At 44.2% G+C, this 14,684-nt stretch overlaps 1 protein-coding gene across 4 annotated transcripts in view; it reads left to right on the top strand.

Moving 5' to 3' along the window:
* Positions 1–14,684, top strand: part of ATP6V0A2 (ATPase H+ transporting V0 subunit a2) — a 43,006-nt gene that overhangs the window by 15,341 nt on the left and 12,981 nt on the right. For all 4 annotated transcript variants that reach the window (XM_053588399.1, XM_053588398.1, XM_053588397.1 and 1 more), the window contains 5 exons: positions 5,377–5,459; positions 7,262–7,355; positions 8,396–8,608; positions 14,108–14,258; positions 14,497–14,633. In XM_053588399.1, coding sequence (XP_053444374.1) covers positions 5,377–5,459; positions 7,262–7,355; positions 8,396–8,608; positions 14,108–14,258; positions 14,497–14,633 — 678 coding nt within the window. The remainder of the gene's footprint in view (positions 1–5,376; positions 5,460–7,261; positions 7,356–8,395; positions 8,609–14,107; positions 14,259–14,496; positions 14,634–14,684) is intronic.

The raw sequence follows: 14,684 nt of genomic DNA, 5'->3' as shown, positions 1-14,684 counted from the left end.
AAGGTACCTTTTTCTTTTTTTTTTTTCAAAGGTACCTTTTTCATTGGTCAGTTTGAATTAAGCAGGAGATGCTATTCCAGCCTCCACAGAACTATAGGATTTCACAGAAGTGGAAATTTCCAAGTTCCAGGAAGTTAAGTTTACAAATTCCCAAGAGCCGAGTCACCATGCAGAGGACCCTGCAGATGTATCCTTGTGGTCTCCTTGAAAAGACCTGTTCTCCTGGGCCTCACCCTTCCTGGATGTCCTCTCTCAGATTTAGTTGTCATGTCTTTTTGGTTCCTTCATTTTGTGACAGTTTCTCAGACTTGCCTTGACTTTCATGACCTTGACATTTTAGTTATTAAAGACCAGTGTTTTGGATAGAATGGCCCTCAGTTTGGGTTATCAGATGTTTTTTCATGATTAGATTCAGATCATGTGTCTTTGGCAAGAGCATCACTGAAGTGGGGCTGCTTTCATCTCATTACCTCATTACATCCTATCAGCTGTCACAGGGTTTAATTTATCCCATTACTGGGAATGGTCACTTTGATCACCTGGTTAAGATAGTAGCCTTAGGCTACTCCATTGTGAAGCATTCTTTTCTTTCCTTTGTAAATAAGTATTTTAGGGGAAGTAGTTTTTTTTTTTTTTTTGAGACAGAGAGTCTCACTATGTCACTCTGGGTAGAGTGCCGTGCCATCACAGCTCACAGCAACCTGTAACTCTTGGGCTTACGTGATTCTCTTGCCTCAGCCTCCCAAGTAGCTGGGACTACAGGCGCCCACCACAATGCCCAGCTATTTTTTTTGCAGTTTTTGGCCGGGGCTGAGTTTGAACCCACCACCCACCGGCATATGGGGCCAGCGCCCTACTCGTTGAGCCACAGGCGCTGCCCACGCCTGGCTGTTTTTTGGTTGTAGTTGTCAATTGTTGTTTGGTAGGCCCGGGCTGGTTTTGAAACAGCCAGCTCTGGTTTATGCAGCTAGTGTCCTAGCTGCTGAGCTATAGGAGCCCAGTGGGGGTAGGGCTGTGGGGATGGGAGGTGGGGAGTACTTTGAAACTATAAATCTCTCATTCTTCATCAGATTTTCACCTTACTAATTTATTTCCTATTTTACTCAGAGGGCTGTATGCTCTTACCACAATTCTTTATTTTTATATTTAAATTCTCCTTGATTTGGACAGTTAGAGCCCATTCAAAGTGGCTTTTTTCTCTCTCTGTTTTACATGTTCCCATCATTTTCTGAGCACTTCCCTTCTTTCTTTGTACAAGAAGATGTTCAGATTCAGCTTGCAGTTCCCCTCACACACCTCTGGGATCAGAGCAGCAGTTTCTCTAAGAAGCTGGCCTTTTTTAGGGGAGATGTTAGTATTTTGAATTCAAGATGTACCCAGTATAACTGGGGGGTTGCTGTTCCCTGCTGTCTCAGAGAGAGCTCTTGGATGCACTTATGTATATGTGCACCTGCATTTACAACTGTGGGTGTGATCACCCCCCTCTCCCATGTCTATTCCCACATACACACCTGATAGCTTCAGGAAGGAAAGTGGAGGCACAGGGGAAAGATACAGCCATAGTCACCTTTTTAAATCTCTCTGATTTTTTAGACTTCATGGTGAAAATAACGATGGGGTGGCACCTGTGGCTCAAGGAGTAGGGCATTGGCCCCATACACTGGAGGTGGCAGGTTCAAACCTGGCCCTGGCCAAAAACTGCAACCAAAAAATAAATAAACAAATAAAATAAAAATAACTATTCTAACCTAAAAATCTAATCTAATAAAATAAAAATATGTTCTAACCGGGTGTGGTGGGAGTCTGAGGAGGATGGATGGATTGTTTGAGATCAGCCTGAGCAAGAGTGAGATTCTGTCTCTAAAAATAGCCTGGCAGTGTGGTGGGCGCCTGTAGTCCCAGCTACTTGGGAGGCTGAGGCAAGAGAATCGCCTAAGCCCAAGAGTTTGAGGTTGCTGTGAGCTGTGACGCTACGGCACTCTACCGAGGGTGACATAGTGAGACTCTGTCTCAAAAAAAAAAAAAAAAAAAAGTAGATGAGCATTGTGGTTGCCACCTGTACTCCCAGTACTTGGGAGGCTGAGACAAGAAGATCTCTTGAGCCCAAGAGTATGAGGTTGCTGTGAGCTATGATACCATGACATTCTACCCAGGTGACAAAATGAGACTCTGTCTCAAAAAAAAAAAAAGTATATTGTTCTAAATGAGGGTGATCTAATAAAGGTAGAAAAAGAACTTGGACTTCTCGATTTTCGGAAAAGGTATGTGCTTTTCTTCTAGGTTAGCCTCAGAGATTTGGTCTGCAAGATCAATATATGTCCCATAATGGTTTTGACACATCAAGAGGAATTTGGCTGTGAAATGAGCTTCATAAGCCTCAGCCTGAGTGTTGGGAAACCTAATCAGTTGAGCTGTTCATTAACCACACACCTGGAATATTTTCTACTTTTATTTTATTTTTTTTGAGATAAGGTCTTGCTCTGTTGCCCAGTGGGGGGTACAGTGGCGTCATCATAGCTCACTGCAGCCTCAAACTCCTGGGCACAAGTGATCCTTCTCCTTCAGTCTCCTAAGTAGCTGGTGTGCCACCACCACCTGGCTGAGTTCTTAAAAATTTTTTGTAGAGATGAGGTTTTGCTATTGCCTAGCCTGATGTTGAACTCCTGGCCTCAAGCTATTATCCTGCCTTGGCCTCCCAAAGTGTTAAGGTTATTGGCGTGAGCCACCACGTCTAGTCCCCTTAATTTGTTTTTTTTCCATTGAATTTTTAAACTCTCTTGTGCTAAGTTTTTTTTTTTTTTTTGAGACAGAGCCTCAAGCTGTTGCCCTGGGTAGAGTGCCATGGCATTACAGCTCACAGCAACCTCCACTCCTCGGCTTAAGAAATTCTCTGCTTCAGCCTCCCAAGTAGCTGGGATGACAGGCGCCCGCCACAATGCTGGGCTATTTTTTGGTTGTAGCCGTCATTGTTGTTTGGTGGGCCCGGGCTGGATTCGAACCTGACAGCTCAAGTATGTGGCTGGCGCCTTAGCCGCTTGAGCCACAGGCGCCGAGCCTCTTGTGCTAAGTTTTTTTTTTTTTTTTTTTTTGTAGAGACAGTCTTACTTTATGGCCCTCGGTAGAGTGCCGTGGCCTCACACAGCTCACAGCAACCTCCAACTCCTGGGCTTAAGCGATTCTCTTGCTCAGCCTCCCGAGTAGCTGGGACTACAGGCGCCCGCCACAACGCCCGGCTATTTTTTTTTTGGTTGCAGTTTGGCCGGGGCCAGGTTTGAACCCGCCATCCTCGGTATATGGGGTTGGCGCCCTACGGACTGAGCCACAGGCGCCGCCCTTGTGCTAAGTTTTTTTTTTTTTTTTGTAGAGACAGAGTCTCACTGTACCGCCCTCGGGTAGAGTGCCGTGGCGTCACACGGCTCACAGCAACCTCTTAACTCTTGGGCTTACGCGATTCTCTTGCCTCAGCCTCCCGAGCAGCTGGGACTACAGGCGCCCGCCACAACGCCCGGCTATTTTTTGGTTGCAGTTTGGCCGGGGCTGGGTTTGAACCCGCCACCCTCGGCATATGGGGCTAGCGCCCTACTCACTGAGCCACAGGCGCCGCCCTTGTGCTAAGTTTTTATGGGATGGTGAAGGGCATTAAATGTCTGTGAAGATATCCACAGGCTGGATAGAGATATGTATATCTTGAAAATGCAGCCGCCCTGCCCACTTGATTGCAGAGGAAATACATGCCTGTTGTAGGAGATTTGGAACAATATAGAAAACATGAAGAGAAAAATAAGTCAATTATATTTTTCCTACTCTGAACCACTGTTTACTTCAGTGTGTATTATTTTAGTCCTCGTCCAGATAAGATATGGGTTCTTTGGCTGGGTGTGGTATCTCACGCCTGTAATCCTTGCACTCTGGGAGGCCGAGGTGGGTGGATTGCCTGAGCTCACGGGCGTTGTGGTGGGCACCTATATAGTCCCATCTACTCCGGAAGCTGAGGCAAAAGAATCGCTTAAGCCTAGGAGTTTGAGGTTGCTGTCAGCTATGATACCATGATACTCTATCGAGGGTGACAAAGTGAGACTGCCTCAAAAAGAAAAAGATATGGGTACTTTATTTTATAATTTTGGTCAGGTTCTAGAATTTGTTTATAGTATCAGGCTTAGCAGTAGGGTTTAATGTTTGACCCCTTGAAATCATTACAGGCCCCAGACCCCATTTCTGGCCATTTTCTCCTTTTCTTTTTTTTTTTTTTTGTTTTTTTTGTAGAGACAGAGTCTCACTTCATGGCCCTCGGTAGAGTGCCGTGGCGTCACACAGCTCACAGCAACCTCCAACTCCTGGGCTTAAGCGATTCTCTTGCCTCAGCCTCCCGAGTAGCTGGGACTACAGGCGCCCGCCACAACGCCCGGCTATTTTTTTGTTGCAGTTTGGCCGGGGCCGGGCTTGAACCCACCACCCTCGGTATATGCGGCCGGCGCCTTACCGACTGAGCCACAGGCGCCGCCCCATTTTCTCCTTTTCATTGTTGTTTATAAATGCTGACTGTTCTCTGTCTGCGTTGAAGCTAAGCTCAGGTGATTTCTCTTGGATTTTATGATTTGTATTTTTTTTAAATGGTAGCTGGTCCATCTTGTGCCTTAGGTGGTTGTGTTCCTTGACACAATACTATTTTTAAAATTGTTAGGGAATTTTCAGAGTCACATTCATTATAACTGCTATTTCTTCCCCCGCCCACTGTAGTTTCTTAAATAATTTATTTTGAAATAATTGCAATTCATAGAAGAGTTGCTGGAAGACAACAAACAATTCCCATGTCTTTTCACTCAGCTTCCCCAACTGTTAATGTTGCCACATTTACTCATCACTCTTTTTTTTCCTTGTTTTGAGACAGAGTCTCACTTTGTCACCCTGGGTAGAGTGCTGTGATATCACAGCTCACAGCAACCTCCAACTACTGGGCTTAAGCGATTCTCTTGCCTTAGCCTCCCAAGTAGCTGGGACTACAGGCGCCCACCACAATGCCCAGCTGACTTGGGGCCATTTTAAATGTTGAAATCACACACAAAGTGAAAAACATGACACTAAATAGACCGTGTAAGATAGGACACTTGTTTGCAGTGAGAGCTGAGATGAAGAGGCAACCTCCTGGGCTTTGGGTCCCTAAAAGTTTTTGCTACTCTGCATTTGACTGAAAATGTTACATGTATTGATTTGGGGGTTATTTTAGTGAGTAGGTGAATTTGCAGTTATGGAATCTTTAGGTGAGGTTTGACTTTATTTACTGAATAAATGAATGAACCAACTCTGCGTGTTTGAGTTGCCAAAGTTCTAGAAGTTATACACACAGAAGTAACACTTACCCTTATTTATTCTTTGTAGGGAGAAGTCATAAAATGGTATGTGTTTTTAATATCCTTTTGGGGAGAACAGATTGGCCACAAAGTTAAGAAGATATGTGATTGGTAAGAAAAAGAAACAATTTGTTTCATTTTTTAAATATTCAGTAACCTCTGGTTTTCCTTAAATATCCCTTTGTAGTCAAAGGGATAGAAATAGGATGAGTACAAAAGCTGATAGCTTTTATTATGATTTGATACCAAATTCTTTTTATTTTATTTTATTTTATTGAGACAGAGGCTCACTATGTCACCATGGATAGAGTACTATGATGTCACAGCTCACAGCAACCTCCAACTCTTGGGCTTAAGAGATTCTCTTGCCTCAGCCTCCCAAGTAGCTGGGACTACAGGTGCCCCCCGCCAGTGCTCGGCTATTTTTTGATTGTAGTTGTTGTTTGGCAGGCCCAGACTAGATTCGAACCTGTCAGCTCCAGTGTATATGGCTGGTGCCCTAGCTGCTGAGCTACAGGTGCCAAGCCAATACCAACTTCTTTTATTTATTTATTTTTTTAAATTAAATCATAGCTGTGTACATTAATGCAATTACGGGGTACCATGCGCTAGTTTTATATACAATTTGAAATATTTTCGTCACACTGGTTAACCCAGCTTCTTAAACATTTAATTTGTTATCGCTCTTGCCAGTGCTTGCTTGCTTTATTTATTTATTTTTGAGACAGAGTCTTACTCTCATATCCTAGGTAGAGTGCCAGGGCCATAACCCATAGCAACCTCAAACTCTTGGACTCAAGAGATCCCCTTGCCTCAGCCTCCCAAGTAGCTGGGACTACAGGTGCCACCACAACACCTAGCTACTTTTTTTAAAATAGAGACAGGGTCTCATTCTTGTTCACGCTCGTCTTGAATTCCTGAACTCAAGTAAGCCACCCGCCTTAGCCTCCCATATAGCTGAAATTACAGTGTGAGCTGCTGTGCCTGTTCAAACCTTTTTTTTTTTTTTTATGAGACAGTCTCACTATGTCACCCTCCGTAGAGTGCTGTGGTGTCACAGCTCACAGCAACCTCAAACTCTTGGGCTTAAGTGATTCTCTTGCCTCAGCCTCCTAAGTAGCTGGGACTGTAGGTGCCTGCCACGATGCCTGGCTATATTTTGGTGTAGTTGTCGTTGTTTGGCAGGCCTGGCCTGGGCTCGAACTTGCCACCTTCGGTTTATGTGGCTGGTGCTGTAACCACTGTGCTATGGCGCCAAGCCAAAAACCTTTTACTTTGATAGATGTTTGTTTGACTGTAGATTAAAATATATACATAGCTGAACCAGCCTATCATTTCAAAGATATAGTTCCTTGGGCTCAGGCTAAAGTGAGTGGGCATTTCATTTTTCAAAGTCAGAACTTAAAGAAAAATAAAAGCATGTATTACTACAGGAAGGTAGCCTGGAAATGGGTGCAGTTTGGTGGCTTGACAGTTCCCCATGCAGTCTGGGTGGTGAGCGGCCCCTGGGAAACAGTGGGGACCACAGAATCTGTCAGAATCAATTGCTGGGAAGCCAGAGCTCTTTTCTCTCTTGGTTTTCTTGTGGGTGTATATGTGTGTGTGTGGTCTTTGTTTCTGTGTTTTAAACCTATTTAATGATTCCCAGGCCAAAGATATTGTTGGATTTTGGAAAGGTGGAATTAGGACCATGCTGCCAGTTGTTGGGGGTAGGATCTGAGGATCTTGCTCTCAGTTTGGATCTGAGAGCAAGTTTGCTCAATTTGTATAATTCAGCTGAAGTCTAGTGAGCGTCCTGTGCAAGGCCTGACCATGGCAGATGCCTGTGTCTACACCTTTTCCCCCCAGAGGGCTGCCAGGTGTCTCGTGGGGTGGATGGACAGATACAAGACGTGTTCACTTCTGTCTTCCAGTTACCACTGCCACGTGTACCCCTATCCACACACAGCCGAGGAGAGAGCAGAGATCCAGGAGGGGCTGAACACTCGGATCCAGGATCTTTATACTGTGAGTAAGCCGGAGATCAGTGTCTCCTCACCTGAGGCATTTACAGATCCATTTTCTTTTCTTTTCTTTTCTTTTTTTTTTTTTGAGACAGAGTCTCACTTTTTCATCCTTAGTAGAGTACTGTGGCGTCACAGCTCACAGCAATCTCAAATTCCTGGGCTCAAGCAATTCTCATGCCTTAGCCTCCTAAATATCTGGGACTACAGGTGCCCGCCACAATACCTGGGTATTTTTAGAGACAAGGTCTTACTCTTGCTCAGGCTGGTCTCGAACTTGTAAACGCAGGCAATCCACCCATCTCAGCCATTCTTTTTAAATCTGCATAATTTTAGATGTAGGCAAATCCAGATGTTCCAGTGAGATTGCAGTGTTGCTCCTTCCCTTATGGAAGTTTTACTTTAGCAGCATATTAGAATCCTGGTAGTAATGATGGGACTTCTAAGAAAGGATTCTCTGGTCATCTTTGATATGTTGGATTGTAGTTTTTGATCACAAAAGGTGAGAAAGCCCGTGAGAAACAGTAGGCGTTGTTTTACCTGTACGATTCACATTTAGCTTGTCCTGCTGTTAGTGAGGGTTCTTGGTGGCAAGTGGCAAGAAGTAGACTGACTCATTTAAGCAGAAGGGGATTTCTTGGCAGGATGGGATGGGATGCGTGTTAGTGGCTCACAAGGGTGACAGGAAACTGGGCCAAGGATAGGAAACTGGGAATGGATAGGAACCCAGGGGGCCCAAGTAGACCATCCTGCTGCCACAATGACAGTGACATCTAACCTCTTCCTGTGTCCTTGGGGTCATGTTCTCTGGAGGTGACCTTCCAAAAGAGGGCATATGCTTGGCTGACCTTAGATTTTCTGCCCACTCCCAGGTGGTGCTGGGGTTGGGGAGGGGAAGCTCCCTTAACTGCCACCAGGCGAGATGGATGCCTGAAACAGTTCTCCATCAGTGGGAAGAAATTTCCCTAAAAGAAGTCAGGGGCCAGGTGGACAAAAACTGAAGAACGCCTACTAAGCTGAAAGCCCACGTGTGTTCTTAAACAGGTGCTTCACAAAACCGAGGACTATTTAAGGCAAGTGCTATGTAAAGCCGCTGAGTCTGTCTACACCCGCGTCATCCAGGTGAAGAAAATGAAAGCCATTTACCACATGTTGAACATGTGCAGCATTGACGTGACTAACAAGTGCCTCATTGCCGAGGTCTGGTGTCCTGAAGTGGATCTGCATGAGCTGCGCCGGGCACTGGAGGAGGGCTCGGTAAGGCTGCCTTCCTCTCCTTGGCCAGGATCAAAAGAGAGACTGAGGAATCCCGTAAACTCAGAGACATAAGGAAGTGAGAATTTCACAGTGTAAGGAGAAGGCGTTGTATTGACTGTTCTTTTGAACTGAAATTATGGTGAGCTGTCGTTCGAGGCTGTGTGGGTGTGCATATGTTTTTAAATTACTCTTTTGAATAAGTAGTATATTCATATGGTTTAAAAGTAAAAGGAAATGTAAAAAGTGTAAAAGACACAGGGAGATGGCTTTACCCCATAGCTTTATTTGTCCATTTCTTCTACTCAAATATAACCATCATTTCAGTTCTGTTCCATCGTTGCGTTTCTTAATCATAGAGAAGCAGGCATGATTAGACGTTCTTTTTCTTCCCAAAAGGTATGCTAGTCATACTATTATTTTTACTTACAAAACTTCCCTATTTTTTATAACTAATATTCTGTTGTATGTACATCCTGTGGTTTATTTAAGTAGTTCCCTGGTCATTTAGGTAGTTTCTAATTTTAAATACCACTGTAGTAAGTTCCACTTGACCTAGAGTGTTTCATATACAGTCTGTCTTTGTCTGTAGAGGAAATTCCCAGAAATGGAACTGTTGGATGAATTCTGATAGATATTGCCAGCTATTGCATTTCCCTTATTTTGAGTGAAGCTGAATACCTTTTTTGTATGTTTAAGAGCCTTTTGGATTTTCTTCTTTTTCCAGAGCTGTTTGTCTGTATCTTTACCCATTTTCTACTGGGTGTGGGTCTGTCTCTTACCAATTTCTCTTAACTCCTTGTCTGTGATAGGAGTAGGAATATCCTCTAGTTTGTTACTTGTCTTTTAACTTCTGAGGTTCCTGTTTGTTTTGGTCATGCAGAAATGTTTTGTTAAATATAGTTGAATTTATCCATCTTTGCTCTTATTGCTTCTAGATTTTGAATCATAGGCTTTTCCCACCTAAAGGCTATGGCTATAAAGTAATTCTCCCATGTTCCTGTGAGTTTTTTTTCCTACATTGAACTGAGTTTTTTTCTTTTTTTTTAGACAGTCTTATTTTGTCACCCTCAGTAGAGTGCTGTGGCATCATAGCTCACAGCAACCTCAAACTCTTGGGCTCAAGCAATCCTCTTGCCTCAGCCTCCCAAGAAGCTGGGACTATAGACACCTGCCACAATGCCCAGCTGTTTTTTTTTTTTTTTTAGAGACGAGGTCTCACTTTTGCTTAGGTTGATCTCAAACTCCTGAGCTCAGGCGATCCACCCATGTTGGTCTCTCAGAGTGCAAGGATTATAGGCGTGAGCCACCATGCCCAGCCTTAAACTCAGTTTTTGACCAGGAAAAGAACAGTTTCACGGGCAGCGCCTGTGGCTCAGTGAGTAGGGTGCCGGCCCCATATACTGAGGGTGGTGGGTTCAAACCCAGCTCTGGACAAACTGCAACAAAAAAATAGCCGGGCATTGCGGCAGGCGCCTGTAGTCCCAGCTGCTCGGGAGGCTGAGGCAAGAGAATCGCCTAAACCCAGGAGTTGGAGGTTGCTGTGAGCTGTGACGCCACAGCACTCTACCGAGGGTGATAAAGTAAGACTCTGTCTTTAAAAAAAAAAAAAATGTAAAAAAAGAACAGTTTCACATATTTTAAGTAACAGTTAAGGAATCACTTTTCTTTTGTTTTTTTTTTTGAGACAGAGTCTTATTATGTTGCCCTCAGTAGAGTGCTGTAGTGTCACAGCTCACAGAAACCTCAAACTCTTGGGTTTTCAGCGATTCTCTTGTCTCAGCCTTCCAAGTAGCTGGGACTACAGGCGCCCGCCACCCCCCCCCAACCCCCGGCTATGTCATTGTTGTTTAGCGGGCCCAGGCCAGGTTTGAACTCACCAGCCTCGCGGTGTCTGTGGCAGTGTCCTAACCACTCAACTACAGGCACTGAGCCAGGAATCACTTTTCATCTGAGGTTGTTTTTAATTGTTACATCATTTTGTGATCATGCAAATGTAAAATTTAATGTCCATTATGATTCAAATGTAACACACTCAGTACTGAGAATATGTAAATACCATTTTGTTATGAGCCATCTATTTAAAAGATAAATATAGATGATTCTTGTTTATTGAAGTATCATCAGTTTGGGGGGACCTGACTAACACACTTGTTACATGTGGTGTGTGCATGGGTGTATGCGTGTCTGTGCTGCTTGGTAACTTTTAAGATTTCTGTATTTGATTCAGATACAGTCCAAGCTGCTGCTGCTGCCATCTGCACACATACACTCTGGGTGTCTCTTGAGAGCTCCTGATTAAGGTGTCAGTGGCCATCTGTCCACCTCCCTCTGTGTAGCTGTCCCTGGCTCCATTTGTGCTGTCTGACTCAGCTGGGTTTCCCACTGAGTGCTTAGCCACTCATTTCACTGTACCCCTTCTCTCTTTCCTTATATTCTTTCTTGTCTCTTGTGTTGTTTTTATTTCTCTTTATCTTTTTAATTTTCTTTAAAAAGGGCTGGATTTTGGCTGTGCATTCCTTCCAGTTCAGTTCTGTTTCATTTCTGAAAAATATTTTTTCGTTTTTTCCTCGTTTTTCTTTGTTTCTTAATTCTTTCCTGAGTTTTCTTTTTACCTCATTTCTGTGTCTTCCTGATTCTAATTTGTGATAGTTTTTCGTATCTTGCATTATTTTCTTTTCTTTTTTTTTTTATTGTTGGGGATTCATTGAGGGTACAATAAGCCAGTTACACCGATTGCAATTGTTAGGTAAAGTCCCTCTTGTCTTGCATTATTTTCTTAATTCTTTCAGCTCATTTTGAAATAGTAAGAATTTTCATCTCTCTCATGGGCAGTCTTCTGGTGTGTTCTTGTCCACGGGGATGTCGTTCTGCTCCTTCGACTTTTTTTTTTTTTTTGTAGAGACAGAGTCTCACTGTACTGCCCTCGGGTAAAGTGCCGTGGCCTCACACGGCTCACAGCAACCTCCAGCTCCTGGGCTTACGCGATTCTCTTGCCTCAGCCTCTCGAGTAGCTGGGACTACAGGTGCCCGCCACAACGCCCGGCTATTTTTTGTTGCAGTTTGGCCGGGGCTGGGCTTGAACCCGCCACCCTCGGCATATGGGGCCGGCGCCTTACCGACTAGCCACAGGCACCGCCCTCCTTCGACTTTTTTCTTATAACTTTGTGTAAGATTGGACTTCCATCCTGCTCTTACTTTTAAATGAATTGGTTTTCTGGAACTTGTTTAAGGTACTCCAGGAACTTTCAGAGGAGGCAGATTCTAGTTAACTTTCCTAATTCACAGAGACTTTTTTCTTGTCATGTTTTCATGTACTGATAAAAACATATCAGTTCCTGGACCTGAGATTTCCAGAGATTTTATCTGTCTCTTTTATCTGAACCTTCTGTTTCCTTTTCTCTTTTGTTCCTGTCCTGCTTAGTTTTGTTTTTACTTCTTGGTGTGAGCCCCTTTCTAGGGAGGCCTTAGATGGTCCGTGTCCCGAGTTCATAGGGCCTGGGCTGCCTGGACCCCTTGGAGTCTCCCTTGCTGTGGTCCCCGTGCATCCACCACTCTTGGATTGGACAAAAATCTTCGCAGTATCAGCTGCTTTTCGTGGGTTGGTGTAACCTGCTTTTCAGGGAATATTTTTGGCTGTAATGGGCTATATTTTTCTCAGGTCTCTCAGAGCTTCCTTCATTCCTCTGGCTTGGAGGATGCTAAGTAGGTCTTCTAGCTGTCAGTGGTTGTTCTCCCCATTTGGATTTTGAGATCCGTGGGACATAGTTTTGCTATAAATGTTCTCCATGGGTTTTGGTTTTGCTGTCCAGTTGCATCGTCTGCTTGACAGGAGACTCAGGGACATTTAAAGTTGCCACCACTGGGAGTTTTCCTAGAATCCTTTTATGTGTGTGTTTATTTACATTTTCCCCTTTTTTAGAGACATTCATTCTGTCACCCAGGCTGGAGTGCGGTGGCCTGATCATAGCTCACTGCAGCTTGAACTCCTGGGGTCAAGCTGTCCTCCCCCCTCAGCCTCCTAAGTAGTTGGGACTACAGGCCGTGCACAGCACCGTTTCTTTCTTTCTTTTTTTTTTTTAGAGACAGAGTCCCACTTTGTCACCCTTAGTAGAGTGCCATGGCGTTACAGCTCACAGCAACCTCCAGCTCTTGGGCTTAGGTGATTCTCTTGCCTTAGCCTCCCAAGTAGCTGGGACTGCAGGTGCCCACCACAATGCCTGACTGTTTTTTGGTTGTAGTCGTCATTGTTTTTTGGCAGGCCCAGGATAGGTTTGAACCCACCAGCCCTCCATGTATGTGGCCAGCGCCGTAACTACTGAGCTACAGGCGCCGAGCCCATTTCTATTTTTTTTTGTTGTTGTTGAAACAGAGTCTCACTCTATTGTTCTCGGCAGAGTGCTGTGGCGTCACAGCTCACAGCAGCCTCTAGCTCTTGGGCTTAAGTATTTCTCTTGCCTCAACCTCCCAAGCAGTTAGGACTACAGGCACCCGCCACAATGCCTGGCTATTATTTTTTTGGTTGTTGTTGCAGTTTGACCGGGGCCAGGTTCAAACCCGCCACCCTTGGTATATGGGGCCAGTGCCCTATTCCCTGAGCCACAGGCGCTGCCCCCATTTCTAATTTTTTTATGAGGGAGCATTGCCGTGTTGCCCAGGTTGGTCTCAAAATCCTGGCCTCAAGTGATCCTCCTTCCTTGGTCTCCCAGAGTGCTGGGATTATAGACCTAAGCCATCCTGCCTGGCCTTATTGTGTGTTTTAAGAAATATAATTTGAGTTAAAAATTTACTTTTCTGAAAATAAGGTCGTAGTTTATTTTAAAAGTTTTTTTCATTATAAATCAATATAATATATTTCAGAAGAATTATAAACACTGAAGGCAAACATTTTAAATATAAGAATATGATTTAGTCATACTACTACAATTGATGTTGACATTTTGGTTTATTCTTGTCTTTTTCTTCATCTTTTTATTAGGACATTTTGCAGTTGCTTCTACTGTTCTCTTTCCTGACCTTTTTCACCAGTTCTAGGAGATGAAATACTGTCAGTTTTCTGTTGGCGGCTCCTCCTTCCATACCTGCCTGCCTCTCGTTGCCCAGTCCAGCTCTGCCTGTTCACGACCGACTCTCTCAGCTCTGCTCTTGTTCTTCCTTCTGTGTGATCACAGTCCACAGCCCCCAAGTGCTACCCTCCCAAGTCCCCCTAGCTCCCCACTCTTTCATGGAGGGACTTACTTTACTCCAGTGGTGATTAATATTCCACCATGCACAGAGCTATGGCTGTGCCCAAAGCCCACAGCCCATATTTGATGAATATGGGTTAGTAATTTTTTTCCCGGATACTAAATTTGTTTTCTTTTCTTTTTTTTTTTTTTGCAGTTTCTAGCTGGAACTGGGTTTGAACATGCCACCTCTGGCATATGGGGCTGGTGCCCTACTCCTTTGAGCCACAGGCACTGCCCAGTAAATTTGTTTTCTTTTTCTCTTTTCATGTGAAAGAGAGAAAGCGGTGCTACAATCCCCTCATTTATGAACATAATCCCAACAAAAGAAACACCCCCAACTCTAATCCGCACCAACAGATTCACTGAGGGGTTCCAGAACATCGTGGATGCCTACGGCGTCGGGAGCTACAGGGAAGTGAACCCAGGTTGGAATCTGAGTTTGTAAATCCTTGTATTTCATGTTGCGTTGCTGCATTTTCTTACTCTTGAGAATGTGATAGACGTTTGGAAAAATAGGCTCACTGCCACTTTTTTGACCTCTTATTTAGTATGGAGTTTTAAATGTAACCTCTCAGGTCTCTCTTAGGAAGTCTAGAGATAGTCAAGATGATACAATGGTATTTGAATTAAGTCAGAATCTCTTTCCCTTCCTTTTCCCTGCAGCTCTCTTCACCATCATCACATTCCCGTTCTTGTTTGCTGTGATGTTTGGAGACTGTGGACACGGTTTTGTGATGTTCTTATTTGCCCTCCTGTTGGTGTTAAATGAAAATCATCCCAGACTGAATCAGTCTCAGGAGGTAAAAATATAAACACTCCAGCCCATTATTTCTGGTCCGGCAACTTAGTAG

This window comes from Nycticebus coucang, chromosome 4 (assembly GCF_027406575.1).
Source record: "Nycticebus coucang isolate mNycCou1 chromosome 4, mNycCou1.pri, whole genome shotgun sequence".
In the NCBI taxonomy this organism is placed as follows: domain Eukaryota; kingdom Metazoa; phylum Chordata; class Mammalia; order Primates; family Lorisidae; genus Nycticebus; species Nycticebus coucang.
The sequence above is the reverse complement of the archived record's forward strand: the minus strand, read 5'-3'. Positions and strand labels throughout refer to the sequence as shown.